Raw genomic sequence first — 18,092 nt, forward strand, 5'->3', positions numbered from 1 at the left:
GAACCATTAAGTGTTTGATTTCCATTGTAATTGGATGTGTAGCCCCGAGTTATGGGCGCGTGAATAATCTTTGTCTCCTATCTGGAGTGAAGTAAATTTCATGTTACGGTATGAGTTTAGACTCAGGAAGATTAAGTGACTGCGTAATGTGTATGACAGTGGAAGGTATACAAAATGTTAATTGGAGGCAAAACAGGTGGGTTTTCTCCTGCGGAGTGTTCTAAGGTGGTGTGATCCTTATGTTGTCTATTAGAAGATCTCATTTACAAGTGAAGAATATGCGTTGAAATCTAAATTGTGCTGCCTAGAGAGTGGGCTTAACTGTTGTGTGAGTGAATACAAGAATTGCAGAAGAGTTAAAAATTCCAGATGATTTGTGTTTTCACAAGCTTATGAAGGAGTGAGTTCAATCTCACTATGGTATTACAGCAACAATAGAGTATGTGCCTTATGATTTATTGAGTGCGTTTTGTTATATGGCTTTGATCCAAGTTGGGGAGCTTGCTATTAATTTAGTTGATTGCACGGTTAAGAGCTATATTGTTCCAGTCTGCCACAGAGATGCCTCGGTATTATTCGATCCCGGTTCCACCTTTTCTTATGTGTCATCATACTTTGCTCGTTATTTGGGTACGCTCCGTGAGTTTCTTGCTTTACCTGTTCATGTATCTACCCCAGCGGGCGATACTATTGTGGTAGACCGTGTGTACCGGTCATGTGTGGTGACTATTGGGGGTCTGGATTATATCCCTAGTAGAGTGATCTCATTCTTGAAGGCCCAGCGTATGGTTGGGAAGGGTTGCCTTTCATATCTAGCATTTGTGAGGGATGTTGGAGCTGAGACTCCTAGTATTGATTCTGTCCCAGTTGTGAGGGATTTTCCCGATGTTTTTCCTGCAGACCTGTCGGGCATGCCACCGGACATGGATATTGATTTTGGCATTGACTTAGTGCCGGGCACTCAACCCATTTCTATTCCGCCATATCGTATGGCACCAGCAGAGCTGAAAGAATTGAAGGAGCAGCTTCAGGAACTCCTAGATAATTGGTTCATTCGGCCTAGCGTGTCCCCGTGGGGTGCACCTGTTTTATTTGTGAAGAAGAAATATGGCACAATTAGAATGTGCATTGATTATAGGCAGTTGAATAAGGTAACAGTGAAGAACAAGTATCTTTTGCCTCGCATTGATGACTTATTTGATCAGCTTCAGGGAGCGAGGGTATTTTCTCAGATTGATCTCCGTTCGGGCTATCACTAGTTGAAAATCAGGGAGTCGGATATTCCCAAGACTGCCTTCAGGACTAGATATGGTCACTATGAATTTTTGGTTATGTCTTTCGGGCTGACCAATGCCCTAGCAGCGTTCATGCATTTGATGAACAGTGTATTTCAGCCTTATCTGGATGCATTTGTTATTGTATTCATTGATGATATCCTGGTGTACTCGCGTAGCCAGGAGGAGCATGCCCAGCATTTGCGTGTAGTGTTGCAGAGATTGAGAGAGGAGAAGCTTTATGCAAAATTCTCCAAATGTGAATTTTGGCTAAGTTCTGTGGCATTTTTGGGACACATAGTGTCCAGCGAGGGTATACAAGTTGATCCAAGAAAGATAAAAGCAGTGCAGAGTTGGTTTAGACCGTCCTCAGTCACAGAGATTCGGAGTTTCTTGGGCTAGCAGACTATTATTGTCGATTTGTTCAGGGGTTTTCTTCTATTGCATCGCCTTTGACCAAGTTGACATAGAAAGGTGCCCCATTTGTATGGTCCGGCGAGTGTGAGGAGAACTTTCAGAAGCTCAAGGCACTTCTGACCACAGCTCCAGTGTTGGTATTACCATCAGCTACAGGTTCATACACGGTATATTGTGATGCTTCCAGAGTTGGGATTGGTTGTGTGCTAATGCAGGAGGGTAGAGTTATTGCTTATGCTTCTCGTCAGTTGAAGCCCCATGAGAAGAACTACCCTGTTCATGATTTGGAGTTGGCTGCTATAGTTCATGCCTTAAAAATTTGGAGGCACTATTTATATGGCGTATCTTGTGAGGTATTCACTGATCATCGCAGTCTTCAGCATTTATTTAAACAAAAAGATCTTAATTTGAGGCAGCGGAGATGGCTTGAGTTACTTAAAGACTATGATATTACCATTCTATATCATCCAGGAAAGGCCAATGTAGTGGCCGATGCGTTGAGCCGAAAGGCAGTCAGTATGGGGAGTTTGGCTTACATCCCAGTTGGGGAGAGGCCTCTTGCAGTTGATGTTCAGACCTTGGCCAATCAGTTGGTGCGGTTAGATATTTCTGAGCCTAGCCGGGTATTGGCTAGTGTGGTTTCTCGATCTTCCTTATATGATCGCATCAGAGAGCATCAGTATGATGATCCGCATTCGCTTGTTCTTAAGGACAGAGTTCAGCATGATAATGCCAAAGATGTGACTATAGGTGATGATGGCGTATTGAGGATGCAGGGCCATATTTGTGTGCCCGATGTTGATGGGCTTAGAGATTTGATTCTTGAGGAGGCCCACAGTTCGCGGTATTCCATCCATCCGGGTGCTGCGAAGATGTATCAGGACTTGAGACAGCATTACTGGTGGAGGAGAATGAGGAAAGACATTGTGGGATATGTGGCTCGGTGTCTCAACTGTCAGCAGGTGAAATATGAGCATCAGAGACCGGGCGGTTTGCTTCAGCAGATGATTATTCCTGAGTGGAAATGGGAGAGAGTTACTATGGATTTCGTGAGTGGCCTTCCTCGGACTTTGAAGAATTTTGATTCGATTTGAGTCGTTGTGGATAGGCTGACCAAGTTAGCGCATTTCATTCCGGTGTGTACCACATATTCTGCGGAGCGGCTGGCTAGGATCTTTATTGAGGAGATTGTGCGGTTGCATGGTGTTCCAGTTATTATTATTTTGGATAGAGGTACTCAGTTCACTTCTCAGTTTTGGAGGACTTTTCAGCACGAGTTGGGCACTCAGGTGGAGTTGAAATCAGCATTTCATCCTCAGACGGACGGACAGTCCGAGCGTACTATTCAGATATTGGAGGATATGTTGCGTGCCTGCGTGATTGATTTTGGAGGTTCTTGGGTTGAATTTTTACCACTTGCAGAGTTTGCTTACAACAACAGCTATCAGTCCAGTATTCAGATGGCACCGTATGAGGCCTTATATGAGAGGCGGTGTAGAACTCCAGTGGGTTGATTTGAGCCCGGTGAGGCTAGGTTGTTGGGGACAGATTTGGTCCAGGATGCCTTAGAAAAGGTGAAGGTGATTCAGGAAAGACTTCGCATAGATCAGTCGCGTCAGAAGAGTTATGCGGACCGGAAGGTCCGAGATGTGTCATTATGGAGGGCGAGAAGGTTTTGCTGAAGGTTTCACCGATGAAGGGTGTTATGAGGTTCGGAAAGAAAGGGAAGTTGAGTCTGCGGTTTATTGGACCATTTGAGGTACTTAAGAGGATTGGAGAGGTGGCTTACGAGCTTGCTTTGCAGCCTAGATTGTTGGTTGTTCATCCGGTACTCCATGTGTCCATGTTCCGGAAGTACATTGGGGACCCGTCTCATATTTTAGATTTCAGTACAGTACAGTTAGATGAAAATTTGACTTATAATGTGGAGCCAGTGGCTATTTTGAGTCGACAGGTTCAAAAATTGAGATCAAAAGATATAGCATCAGTGAAAGTACAGTGGAGAGGTCGGCCCGTGGAGGAGGCTACTTGGGAGACCGAGCAGGAGATGTGGAGCAGGTACCCGCACCTATTTGAAACTCCAGGTATGTTTCTTAACTCGCTCGAGGACGAGCGTTTGTTTTAGTTGGGGAGAATGTAACGACCCGAACCGTCATTTCCTGTATTTTCATCCCGTATTCCCCGTTAAATGCTTATTCATGTTTCAATATGTGTACTTGGTGAATTTGAGTCAATTCAGATCGAGCTTGGTATGAAATGGGACAATTAGTCTCTTTAAGGAAGAATTAGTTTGGAAAAGTCAACCGGACATTGACTTGTGAGTTAGAGGGCTCGGAATTGAATTCCGATGATTCGGTTAGTTTCAGGGGATGATTTAAGGCCTAGGAGCGCAATCGGAATTAATTTTGGAGGTCCGGTGAAGAAATTAGCTCATTTTGGCGAAGTTAGTATTTTGGCGATTTCCGGTTGATAGGTGAAATTTTGATCCGACGGTCGGAATGGAATTCTGAGAATTTCTGTAGCTTCGTTATGTCATTTTGGACTTGTGTGCAAAATTTGAAGTCAATCGGACGTGATTTGATAGGTTTCGGCATCGGAAATAGAAGTTGGAAATTCTAAAGTTCATAAAACTTGGATTGGAGGTTGATTCATGATTTTAGCGTTGTTTGATGTGATTTGAGGCCTCGAGCAAGTCCGTAATGTATTTTGGGACTGGTTGGTATTATTGGTCGGGGTCCCGGGGGCCTCGGGTGTGTTTCGGATGCCCAACGGGTCATTTTTGGAAGATTTTTGCCGTTTTGAGTATAAATGTAATGATCTAAAGGTTCATTTTTAGTTCTAGAGATCCAAATTTGATTTCGAGACTTCCAGAATTTAAATCATGAATTATAGGACTGATCTGGAAATTTTGGTTTAATTTCATCAAGTCGCGATTGGGTTTTTGACGTGAAATGTGAGTTAATTGGTTAACGAGCGAAATGGGTATTGAACTGGGCAAACGAGCTCCGAATTAAGTTTCAATTGAAGGGTTGTGTTCGTATTATTATTTGTGACTCATAGGAATACGAATTGTCTAATTCCGAGTTCGTATGATGGAGTTAGAGCCATTTTAGTGAAAAATAGTTGTGTTGCAAAATTCTTAAAAGCTGCTGTATTTTCTGCAGCAGTGAACAGTAACCGCGCGGGTGAACAGTAACCGCGCGGGTGAACAGTGAATAGTGATCCGCGAACAGTACCGGACAGAATGTTAAGTTCGGGAGATTTTCCATTTTTAACGATTTGGAGCTCGGATAAGGTGATTTTTCGGGAGATTTTCGGAGAGAACAACGGGGTAAGTATTCTTAACTCAATTTTGGTTAGATTACTCGAATCTAGTACAAGTTTTGGCATTTAATCCGTGAATTTAGCGGGAAAAGTTAGAAACCCTCTCGGATAGAATTGAGAATTTGAGGGTCGAAATGTTATGGGAATTTGATAATTTTGGTATGGTTAGACTCGTGGAGAGATAAGGAACCCGTTGATGTAAATTTTTTTGAATTTCGAGACGTGGGACCGGGGCTCCGGTTTTTGCTAATTTCGAGAATTTTGGTATTTTTTGATTGTTTTGATTGGGCTTTGTTCCCTTAGCCTATTGTAATGTATTCGTTGTGGTTTTGACCAGATTCGACGCGCGAAGAGGTAAATTCGAGAGGCAAGGGCATAGCGGAGTAGACGTTGGACCGTCTTGAGGTGAGTAATGATTTTAAATGATGCACTGAGGGTTTGAAACCCCGGATTGCACAACATACTGCTATGTTGAGATGAGACACGCGTTGTATGACGAGCGCGGGGTCATTTACTATTGGGGATTGTGACTTGGTCCATCCCAGTTGATATTTTTACCGCGTAATTGATAAAGATTTATTGTTTTTCACTATGATTGGGTTTATTGCCTTATTTGGGCTTCGTGCCAATTATCTGAAATCTTTTGTGAATTTACATCACTATTTTCCTCACGAATTGAAATATTATTTGAACTCAGTCCAATTGAATTATATTATTTTGTGAACTCAGCTACATTTATACTCAACTCGAGATTTAATGATATTTATAATGCTGTTGAGCTGAGCACTATTGTTTTACTGATGCCCGAGAGGCTTATGATTATTTTCTGGACTGATTGAGGCCGAGGGCCATACGTGAGGATATGTTGAGTGATGTGAGGAGGCTTTCAGGCCTCGAGTGTTATATGAGGAGGCTTTCAGGCCTCGTGTGTGATGTGTGAAGGCTTTCAGGCCTATTGATATTGCGCTTGGGCTGTAGGAGCCCCTCCGGAGTCTGTACACACCCCCAGTGAGCGCAGGGTACCCAGGTGAGTTGGGAGTGGGCCCGAGAGGCCGTTGCTTGTGTGTGGTGAGTTGGGAGTGAGCCCGAGGGGCTGATGTTGTGTGCTGGTGAGTTGGGAGTGAGCCCGAGGGGCTGATACTATACTGAGATTTACATATTGAGCCCGAGGGGCAAGCTTTTGATTTATCCCTTACTGTGGAAATTATTTGTCTTTACTGTTTTAAAAGAAGAATTATCTGATACTCACTATTTTACTGTATAACTGATTTTACTGCTTGGGATAGCGCTATATTGTGCCGTTATGAGATTTCATGTTTTCAGTCGTTATTTATTTTTATTACTCACTGGGTCGGAGTACTCACATTAACTCCCTGCACCATGTGTGCAGATACAGGCAGAGCTGAATTCGCTCCTGAGCGCTGATTCTTTCCAGACCAGGCGGTGACTAGGAGTAACGAGGTAGTTGTTGACGTCCGCAACCCCGTTTTCTCCCTTATCTTTGTTATTTATGATAATTCCAGATTTTGTAAAATATTAGCAAACTCTGTAGTAGCTCATGACTTGTGACACCCCGATTTCGGGCTGAGTTGAGAGGGTTTTCCTTGTTCTATCACGTTTATTTCTCATTTAAGATTATATTGCCCATGATTTAGACTTATTCCCGCTAAGTAATTATAAAGAGATGTACTGTTTTGTTGATTGGCTGGCCTTGTCCTCACGAGAGGCGCCATCACGACCGGGTTGGGATTTTGGGTCGTGACATATAGCGACCAAAGTTGGTCGCTTATAATTTAAAAAAAAATTATTTCTTGAAGTTAGTGACCAACTATGGTCGCTTTTTTAAAAAAAAATAAAAAAATAAATAAAAAAGCGACTAATCTTTGTCTCTATTTTTTAGATTTTAAAATATAATATTTGGATTAGAGACCAAAGTTGGTCGCTTTTTTATGATTAATAATAAATAAATAAATAACGTATTTTACATTTAGAGACCAACTTTGGTCGCTAAAATTATATTATTAAAATAATAAAGCGACCAAAGTTGGTCGCTATAGTCTTTACCCAGAATATTTGATCCTTTTACCTTAGAGACCAAAGTTGGTCGTTAATTAGCGACCAACTTTGGTCCCTAAAATAAAGGGACCAGCAATATTGCGACCATGCATGTTTGGTCGCTTTTTGGTCGCTTTTAGGCTTATAAGCGATCAACTTTGATCGCTTTTTGTGGTCGCTTTTTACCGGATTTCTAGTAGTGAATGTCAAAATGACACCCTCAACGAACCACAATCATATATCACAAAATATGAGTTTTCAAGCTTCTAAAAATTCCAATAATGTAGTTTTAATTTTTTTACTTTAATTTTTTCAATAATATTTAAATCTGTGATAATAAACATGAATATCACACGTAAATAAATTTTTAATACAGATCTTTTTAGTACCATGTTAATAGGTGAAAAGAAGTTTCAAATTTTATAATAAATAGGCTAAATTAGGTATAAAAAAAAAGAATATAAGCTAAAATTGTTTGGGAAAGTAACCCACCTATACATTCCTGTAATTATATCTTAATTAAATAATTACGGGAAACTAAAATTGTTTGGGGAGATACCATGTTTAATTTTGAAATACATGTTATTTATCCATAAGTGAGTCATTTTATTAAGGTATTTAGTGACTCTAGTATTATTTTAGTAGTGATATCATTGAAAATACATATAATTTCTTTTAATTGGTAAAATACATTTAAATAATTTAAAGTTCAATGAGAAATGTGTTTGCAGCAACAAAGAATGTAAGTTGGTAAGAGAAGACACAATATTAGTAAACTTCCTTTTTCGTCTGTCCAGAAAAGAATGATACTTTTTTTTTTTATCTAGATACTCCCTCCATTTCAATATATGTGAACATTATTTTTTTTTTTGGTCTATTCAAAAAAAGAATGAACCCTTTCTAAATTTAGAAACAATTTAGCTTAAAAATTCAATTCTACTCTTAATGAGAAGCTTTTATAACCACACAAATACTCTAGATCCCTTTTTGACTTATTTAGAACTACAAATTCCAAAAGTCTTATTTTTTTCTTAAATTATGTGCCAGTCAAACGGGTTTACATAATTGGAACGGAGGGAGTACTATTTAACTTTAAAAAATTTATTTTAAAAGTAAAAAATTAGAAGCAATTTTATAGCCACATAAATTGTTGAACTAACTGACTTAAAATTAAACATAGTATGATATTGTCCCTCTAGGCCAAGCGCGAATAGTTTTCCCCAAAATATCTTATACTATTAAGAATAACCAGTACATTTTATAGTTATAATCTTTTTCTTTTCTATTTTACATGTAGGCCATTGTAGTACTGCACGAAGTTTAGACTTTTTTTAGTTATACAATTGCAAAAATTAAGAAGAATATCCACTCTATTTTCTAATGCGGTCCATTTTATTTTCTTATAAAAGGGTCCTTGTTTGGAGGATGATTGTTATGGTCACGCATAATGGATCTTGTCACAGGGCGATTCACTGGAAAGTCTGTGTTGAATAGATCCTTTCCCTTGTTTCTATTCCGTGAGCGACCTATTTTGATAACAACAAGTAAGCTCGTTAAAGGGAGCCTATAACCTTAGAACTCGTTAGAGAGAGCCCTAGATCTCTTGTTTTTAATATAATCTTCCCCCTTTTCTTTATTCCTTCTGTCTCTTTAAATAGAGTCTTATTACAAAGCTATTAAGCATAACTAGGAGTCTACGGATATAAGAAATCTACTAAATTAAGAATTCTAGTAAAATTAAACTACTGACTATTTAAATACCCACAAATATCTGTCAGGTGCATTTTTATTCCTATTTACTTATCCTCTTTGACGTTGCTATTTTCCTCAACTCGAGGGCCCCGCCTTGCATAAACTTTACCTACGAATGAGTCTGTAACATTACCCCCTCCTCTTTAAAGAGCTTGTCCTCAAGCTCGAAGTCTGGATAAGCATTACGAAAATGGTCAGCATCCTCCCAAGTAGCATCCGACAAATCAAACCCATACCAGTGCACTAAGAGTTCCCAAGTTCCTCGATTAAGACGAGCTCGTAGAACAGAATAAGGCATAGGCACAACTCGACCATCCTCTAATGGTGGCAGAATAGGAGGAACTGCAGGAGCAACACCCTTAAAAGCTTTAAGGAGGGATACATGAAATACATTATGCAACTTACAGTCACTGGGCAGCTGTAACTCATACGCAACTTCCCCTATTCGCCGCAACACAGGAAAAGGCCCAAAGAACCGAAGTGCAAGCTTATGGCATAGTTGACCTGCAACAGATTTTTGATGATAAGGATGTAAACGAAGCCAAACTAGTGAACCTGGCTCATATGTTACCTCACAGTGACCTTTGTCATAATATTCTTTCATCCTAACTTGAGCTTGTTGCAACTTGCTACGAATGTCAAGCAGAACTAAATCACGATCCATCAATGCATTGTCAATAGCCTCCACTCGTGAAGAACCAGCCATATAGGATAATAGACGAGGAGGATCTCGGCCATAAACAACCTTAAAGGGAGTTGTTTGCAATGCAGTATGAAAGGAAGTATTATAGCAATACTCTGCCCAAGGCAACCAATCAACCCACTTATTCGGATAATTCCCAACCAAGCAACGCAACTACATTTCAATAGTACGATTCACAACTTCAGTTTGGCCATCAGTCTGAGGGTGATAAGCAGAAGAGAATGCCAACTTTGTTCCACATAGACGAAACAATTCTCTCCAAAATGTGCTTGTAAAAATCACATTCCTGTCACAAGTAATCGATTCGGGTATCCCATGCAAATGAACAATATTCTCAAAGAAAACATGGGCAACACGGGTTGCATTGTAAGGGTGAGACATGGGTATGAAGTGTGCGTATTTGGAAAAACGATCGGCGTCCACAGGTATGGGCTGTTTTGCCCCAAGCCTTTGGTAAGCCATCAATAAAGTCCATTGAGATATCAGCCCATACCTGCTCAGGAAGTGCAAGTGGTTGTAGTAAACCTGCAGGGCTCAGATGTTCAGCCTTGTTGCGTTGACAAACTGGACAAGCAACGACATAATTCCCAATAACCGACTTCATACCTTTCCAGTAGAAATCTTGTCGTATGCGCTGCAATGTTTTCTGTACCCCTTCATGGGCATTATCATGATATCCTGACAGAATAGTAGCAATCAATTGGGAAGAAGGCAGCAAGTAGATACAACCTTTATAAAATAGTAGCTCGTCTTTGATTGACCAGGAAGCATCAAGTTCTTGACGAAGCACTAGTTGGACTAATTCTTGCAAGGAAGCGTCAATGCGTATCTCTTCTCTAATCGCATCAAGCAGTAGTACACGTGGTTGGCTGATGGAATACAATAATTCCTCCTTACCAGGACGACGTGACAAGGCATCAACAGCCTTATTCAAGTGGCCTGCCTTATACTCCACACAAAAATCAAACCCCATAAGCTTGCTGATCCAATGTTGTTGAGGTGAAGTGGTAAGTCGTTGTTCCAACAAATATTTAAGGCTATAGTGGTCTGTGCGAATCAAGAAAGACCTGCCCCATAGATAAGGGCGCCAATGTTGCACTGCTTTAGCCAAGCCAATTAATTATCGCTCATATGCAGCCAATTTAAAGTGTCGAGCTGCTAGTTGTCGACTGAAAAAAGCAATAGGATGTCCACTCTGTTGCAACACTGCTCCAATACCACCTCCCGAGGCATCACATTCAATTATAAATGGATCATTAAAATTTGGTAATTGTAAAACATGAGTAGTTGCAAGTACTTTTTTAAGAGTGTCAAAAGAAGCCAAAGCTATGTCATCCCACTGGAACGAATTTCTTTTAAGCATGTTAGTTAAAGGGGCTGCTAACTGACTGTAATTTCTTATAAATTTACGGTAATAACCCGCTAAGCCCAAGAATCTGCGCAAGGTAGTGGTGGACTGTGGTTGAGGCCAATCAATGATAAACTGAACCTTGTTTGTGTCTGCTGCCACGCCTGTGTCAGACACCACATGGCCAAGATATGCTACTTGGGTCTCTCCAAAAGAACATTTGGATCTCTTGACATAAAGGTTATGAGCACGCAATAACTCAAAAACGATGCCAATATGAGTGAGATGATCATCCCATGTCTTGCTATATATTAAAATGTCATCAAAGAAAACCAACACAAACTGACGCAAGTGTGGTTTAAATACCCCATTCATTAGTGCTTGAAATGTTGATGTAGCGTTGGACAATCCAAACGGCATAACCAAAAATTCAAAGTGGCCATGATGCATGCGAAAAGCTGTCTTCTCAATGTCTAGGGGATCCATGCGGACCTAATGATAGCCTGACTTCAAATCTAGCTTCGTGAAGTATCTGGACCCGTACAGTTCGTCTAATAATTCATCCACCACTGGAATGGGAAATTTATCCTTCACTGTCTTGGCATTGAGCTCACGATAATCAACACAAAAATGCCAAGTTCCATCATGCTTACGAACCAATAAAACTGGAGATGAGAAGGGTGATCTACTAGGCCGAATGATTCCTTGTCTTAACATATCTGCACACTATTTTTCTATCTCATCTTTCTGCAAATGAGGGTACCGGTATGGTCGAACTACCACTGGTTTGGAACCAGGTAATAAGCAAATGCGATGATCACAATTTCGCATAGGAGGCAGCCCAATAGGCTCTTGAAATAAGTCAGCAAATTCAGCCAAGACCTGCTCCAGTTTACTGTGGTGCTCATCTAAATCATGCAATAATTGAAGCTGCAATTTCAAACGGGTTTGCTGCCCTTGAAAGACGACTTGTTTCCCATTTGAATTAAAACTCATTTCAAGTGTAATGAAGTCCCAAAGAATGGGGCCCAATGTTTGTAACCAAATCACCCCTAAAACAATGTCAAAGCCATCTAACGGAATAACAAAGAAGTCAGCTTCAAAGTTTTGGTTATCAATATAGAAGGATACTGATGGGCAAGTTCCTTTGCTGTAAACTTTTTCTCCATTAGCCACTGATACCTTGGCACTTGTCCCAGGCTGTACTTGCATCCCCAAGTGTTGTGTTGCTGTGTAACTAATGAAATTGTGTGTGCTGCCCAAGTCAACCAGGCTCAACAATGGTTGACCTTTCATGATTGCTAGTAACTGCATTGTTCTTGCGCTCTTTTGTCCCGTGATGGCATATAAGGAAATTTCAGGTTCTTGTGCATCTTTATGGCCAGGTTCTTCATCATCCAGATCAGCAAGTTCCAACCAAAATAGCTTCTTACATTGATGCCCAATCGAATACAATTCATCACAATTATAACACAATCCCTTTGCCCTTCTCTCTGCCATTTTAGCTCGTGACAACTTCTTTATGAAAGGAGCAGATGAACTTACCAACTTTGGTTCAGTAATACCACCTGGTGCATTGCTGCCCTTTGGAGTTGGAATTGTTGAACTTGTAGTAGTACTGAAATAGCCTTTAGTCCCTTGCCAAGTCTCCCTTAGAGAAGATGTTGCCCACACTAACTTCTGTTTCTTTTCAAAAGCTCGAGCTATATTCATGGCATGAACCAAATCTGGTGGACTACACATTTCAACATCAAGCCGAACGGAATCGATCAGCCTGGCAATGAAAAGACTAACTTGCTGGTCAACACGAACACACTTACTGGCCCTAGCTAACCGTTCTTGAAATTGGCGCTGATATTCTTCAATTGAGCCTGTTTGCTTAAGGTTAACCAGATCACCTAGTGGATTACTGCCCAGTGGAGGCCCAAACCTAAGAGCACAATATTCTTTAAATTCAGACCAATCAACAAAGGGATACTCTTGTTCCACTTGATGATACCATAATTGTGCCTCACCTAAAAGATGGAATGCTGCCAATCCCACCTTATCTACTTCATTTGTTTTCTGATTGGAGAAGAATTTCTCACAACGGTGTAGCCAAATCAATGGGTCTTCAGATCCGTTAAAAGTAGGAAAATCCATCTTAGTGTACCTTGGTACTACACTATTTCATGTCAGCTGATTAGGCTGATTCTCTGGTCTATAGGGTTGGTTACCTACATTGCTGCTTGCTCCAACATCAGAATCCTTTCCTTGATTTTTGTTAAACCCAACAATGAACTCCTGCAATTGTAACGATAACTATTGCAGCTGATTAACCATCCTTGATTCAGATTGTGCCACTACTTCTGTTATTCGTGCTTCGTTGGCAGCTTGCGCCTCTTGAAGGAGAGCTTGTAACTCTTCACGTTTGCTTGGATCGCCCATAGTGTTTGGCTCTGATACCAAGTTGTTATGGTCACGCAGAATGGATTTTGTCACAGGGCGATTCACTGGAAAGTCTGTGTTGAACAGATCCTTTCCCTTGTTTCTATTCCGTGAGCAACCTATTTTGATAACAACAAATAAGCTCGTTAAAGGGAGCCTATAACCTTAGAACTCGTTAGAGAGAGTCCTAGATCTCTTGTTTTTAATATAATCTTCCCCCTTTTCTTTATTCCTTCTGTCTCTTTAAATAGAGCCTTATTACAAAGCTATTAAGCATAACTAGGAGTCTACGTATATAAGAAATCTACTAAATTAAGAATTCTAGTAAAATTAAACTACTGACTATTTAAATACCCACAAATATCTGTCAGGTGCATCTTTATTCCTATCTACTTATCCTCTTTGACGTTGCTATTTTCCTCAACTCGAGGGCCCCGCCTTGCATAAACTTTACCTACGAATGAGTCTGTAACAATGATGAAGTGGTCGGCTTTGATGAGGAAGCGAACAAAGTGATCAAGCGACTTGTTGAAGGATCAACAGGTGTAGAAATTGTCCCAGTAGTGGGAATGACCGGGTTTGGAAAAACCACATTCGCAAGAAAAATCTACAATGATCCTAAGCTTTCATATGAAATTTTCGGCGTCCATTGGGTTTACGTCGGCCAATCTTACAAAATAAAGGATGTTTTTCTTAATATTCTCAAATTCTTCACAAGACGCACCAAAGATTATCTGCATGAGGATGAGAATGCATTAGCTAAGGTGATAGCCGGTTTTATCAAGAAAAGAGGTAGATGTCTCATTCGTTTAGATGATATATGGGCAATATAAGTCATTGATGCTGTTAAGAAAGTTTTCCCAGAAAACGTAAAGGGGCATCGAATCATGATTACCACGGTTGACAAACGTCTGGCTAGTTATGCAAATCCAGATCCGCACGATCTGAAATTCTTGACCCCAAAAGAAAGTTTTGAATTGTTGATAAAGAGAGCTTTTGGCACGAGAAGTTGTCCTAATGATTTAGTAGGACTTGGAGAAAGCATTGCACGAAAATGTGAGGGTGTACCACTTGCAGTAGTGGTAATTGCAGGAGCATTAAGAGGTCGTCCGAACAAAAATGATTGGATAAAAGTGGAGAATAATGTGATGCAACATCTTTTAAGGGATAATCACGAAAGCTGCTTGAAATTTGTGGAGATGAGTTATGATCGTTTGCCCCACGAAGTACAGACGTGCTTCTTGTATTGTGGTGTCTTTCCTCGAGGCTTTGATATCCCTTCATGGAAATTAATTCGCTTGTGGATAGCGGAAGGGTTAATAAAGCCCCAACAGAACTACACTCTCGAGGAGATAGCAGAGTTTTATTTGAACGATCTTGTCAACAGAAACTTAGTGATATCGATGCAAAAGAAGTCTGATGGTCAGATAAAGACTTGTCGTCTTCATGACATGTTGCATGAGTTCTGCAGAAAGGAGGCTAGTAACAAATGGCTTTTTCAAGAAGTCAGTCTAACACCTGATCAAGCTATTCCTATTGAAGACCCAAATAAATCCCGTCGATTGTGCATTCAACCCTCTAATCTGAAAGACTTTATCTCCAAAAAACCTTCTGCAGAACATGTTAGATCTTTCTATTGTTTTTCCTCAAAAGAAAAACAAATCAGTGGGTTGACTCCTAATGACATTAAACTCATTCACAAAGCGTTTCCGCTTGTCAGGGTCTTGGACGTTGAATCCATCAAATTTCTTTTCTCCAAGGATTTTAACCAGTTATTTCATTTGAGATATATTGCTATCTCAGGTGACTTCAATGTCATTCCTTTGACCTTTAGTAAATTTTGGAATTTACAAACTCTTATACTTAATACAAGTACATCAGAGCCCACCCTTGACATAAAAGCAGACATATGGAACATGTTACAGTTGAGGCATCTCCACACCAACATACCTGCAAAATTACCATCCCCTGCTGCCACGACGTCAGGTAAACCTTCTTGTCTACAAATTCTTTGTATGGTTGCACCAGAAAGTTGCAAGAAAGATGTGCTCGCCAAGGCGTGTAATCTCAGAAAATTGAGCATTCAAGGGAAAATGGCGGCTTTTCTTGAAACTAAGGGTGGAATCAACAATCTTGAAGAGCTAAAGTGCCTGGAACATCTGAAACTGTTGAACGATGCTGCTTACATGAAAACATCGCTTCACCTCCCTCCAGCATTCTTCAGATTTTTACGCACATTGAGGAAGTTAACTTTAGCAAATACAAGGTTTTCTTGGAGTGAAGCGAATAAATTGGGGCAGTTGGAATCCCTTGAGGTCCTAAAATTGAAAGAAGATGCATTTATAGGCGATTCTTGGCAGCCGGAAATCAGAGGTTTTAGCCAACTCCAGGTTCTATGGATTGAAAAGGCAACAAAATTAGAAACTTGGGAGGCTTCAAATCTTAACTTTCCTGTACTTAGGCACCTTGTTCTTATCTCCTGTGATAAGCTCAAGGCTGTGCCACTTGGGTTGGCTGATATACCTAACCTTCAAGAAATGAGGCTGGAGAATACAAGCAAAGCTGTGAAATCTGCAAAAGATGTACAGGAGAGCAAGATATCTAAAGGCATGAAATGCACCCTCACCATATTCCCTTCTGAAGTTGAATCCAAGGCCACACAGCGACAGATGTTGAAGGTAAGTGAAATTCATTCAGTTCTTTTTGTGTTTGTTAAACATGTGATAGACAATGATCACTACCATATCATTTTTTTATTAGTTTTTTCTAACTGATAGTGAATGATTTAATGGTTCATTTCCATACCACAAAGTAATTCCCTTACAAAAGAGACCTATCTGCAACACATTCTCATACTTTTCTTTCCTCTTTTCTGTAGCAGAGAAACAAGGTGACATTGCTGGGACAAACAGAATACTCTTTCATATGCAGTTACTTTTCATATTATTTTTCCCATTCATCTGATGAACTTGTTCCAATAAAGAAGACACATGTTTGTCTTATGTTTATTCAAGCACTGTTTTTTTTTAATTCAAGCACTGTAAACATTGAAATAAGTCTCTGTATGAAACATCCTTTTTAGTTACATTTCTATTCCAGATTCTTTGATGTCCGTCTTTTATGCTAAGTTGCTTCGGACACGGATGCCGATTTAGAGGTCGATCCTTCGAGATTTAGATTCTAAGATTTGAGGATATAGATCCTAGTAGTGAGGATCCGATTAAAAATAATATTTAAAAAATAAATATATCTCTAAATTATGAAATTCTTTATGGAATACCTATGTATAACTTGTAAAATATGAATTTCTTTTTATTCTTAAGTTGTAGATAAATAAAGGATTAATTTTCTAGATAAGGTTTGTTATTTTCTTCAAAGTTACCCTAGTTTTATTTTTGATTTTGGGAATCAAAATGTATTTCGTCTCGAATTTTTTCATATGTCGTGGTCAAAGTACCCAAAATTGGTTGACCAAATTCGGTAGAAATCTCATATCCATACCCATACTAATATCGTATCGACACGAGTACAACACCTAAACTGTCATATCGGAGCAACATAGCTTTTATGAAGTATAATGCAAAAATTTGGTAATAATGTGAACATTTGAAGTAAGGGTATCACCGAGGCTTTTATGTCAAATCTCTTCAAAAATTTTTATTTTTACACGTAAAAATCTGAAAATGAAACATAAAAGTTTTTGTAGGATCATTTCCTCTATTCAAATTATAAAAAGATTATGTTGAACCATCTTATCCTTTTTATTTGTGTTAATATGTTAAACAGTCATGATTTGTAATATAATCTATGCTATTCATATTCTTAAATCAGCCATAATTGTCTTATCAGGCTCCACTCCTTTAATTGTTTCTGGCATTATTGTTTTTGAGCAGTTATAATTTTGACAAACGTAATCTTATTTTCAGGGTAAATAAAGTTACTTAAACATTGAAGATAAAACTAAATTTTCTGTTTAATCTCAATAATGTCCATCTTATTTTGTAAAAGAAAAGAAAATATGAAAGTACGTAACAAATCATGACTAACATTCTCTTGACACATAAGGATCGATACCCTCTACGGGAGGGGAAGTAATACCTAACTTACAATTTTATTACAAAATCAATTAATCATTTTCTAAAATTTGGAGAGAATAAATATCCTTGTGTCCGAAAATGTTGAGACACTCTGTTTCCTTAGAGTCAGGATAAAATGATAAATGATTTTGTCTAGCAGTTTAAAAATTGTTCTTATATACGCTATTTTGCTATGAGAAAAATTATAACTTACATATATTTATTTGTAGTGTTTGACTCGGTAAATTTTGATTTCAAAATAGAATTAGTTTAATGCGATTATACTCTGAAAATTGATCAGATTAATCTTTTATTTTAAAGGAAAGTTTTGAAAAACTAGAACGGAGAAAGCTTGTAATCCGGGCAAATTTTGATTTTCAAAGAGAGAGTTATATTAATACTATTCTGAACCAAGGCAGAGCTAAGATTTAAAGTTTATGGATTCTGAATTTACAATCGAACCCATAGCTGGTTAGTTACTGGGTTCGCAATTAAGTATTTAATAGATTTTCTAGCACAAATACAGGCTCTAAGCAAAAGGTTACTGGGTTCGTCCGAACCCGTAGATAATACCCTCCCTCCGCCCCTGATTCTGAAAAGGGATTTTTATATATCTATACACTATTGGAAATTTTATTATTCTCCCTACTCAAGTTTCAATTTAATTACCTCCTATATACAAATTTATCCATTATATACTCTTTAGGAATTAAATG

General features: G+C 39.2%; 2 protein-coding genes across 2 annotated transcripts; one reads left to right on the plus strand and one right to left on the minus strand.

Annotated features, from left to right (window-relative positions):
• Positions 1-11,599: 11,599 nt before the first annotated feature.
• On the minus strand, positions 11,600-13,015 carry LOC138889486 (uncharacterized). Its single transcript, XM_070172797.1, has one exon. It carries the CDS (start codon positions 13,013-13,015, stop codon positions 11,600-11,602), a length of 1,416 nt encoding a protein of 471 aa, XP_070028898.1.
• Positions 13,016-13,340: 325 nt separating this feature from the next.
• On the plus strand, positions 13,341-16,382 carry LOC104244889 (putative late blight resistance protein homolog R1A-10). The gene is made up of 4 exons (XM_070172798.1): positions 13,341-13,410; positions 13,784-14,092; positions 14,135-15,978; positions 16,182-16,382. Exons 1-4 carry the CDS (start codon positions 13,341-13,343, stop codon positions 16,380-16,382), a joined length of 2,424 nt encoding a protein of 807 aa, XP_070028899.1.
• The last annotated feature ends 1,710 nt before the right edge of the window (positions 16,383-18,092 follow it).

Source organism: Nicotiana sylvestris, chromosome 4 (genome assembly GCF_000393655.2).
Source record: "Nicotiana sylvestris chromosome 4, ASM39365v2, whole genome shotgun sequence".
Taxonomy (NCBI): domain Eukaryota; kingdom Viridiplantae; phylum Streptophyta; class Magnoliopsida; order Solanales; family Solanaceae; genus Nicotiana; species Nicotiana sylvestris.

Excerpts from the sequence above, each read along its gene's own strand:
- LOC104244889 (XM_070172798.1), top strand. The coding sequence starts at position 13,341 with ATGGATTTTGTCACAGGGCGATTCACTGGAAAGTCTGTGTTGAACAGA. Across the intron at positions 13,411-13,783 it reads CTTTCCCTTGTTTCTATTCC|TGGTCGGCTTTGATGAGGAA; the intron begins GTGAGCAACCTA and ends ACAATGATGAAG. Across the intron at positions 15,979-16,181 it reads CACAGCGACAGATGTTGAAG|AGAAACAAGGTGACATTGCT; the intron begins GTAAGTGAAATT and ends TTTCTGTAGCAG.
- LOC138889486 (XM_070172797.1), bottom strand. The coding sequence starts at position 13,015 with ATGGATTTTCCTACTTTTAACGGATCTGAAGACCCATTGATTTGGCTA.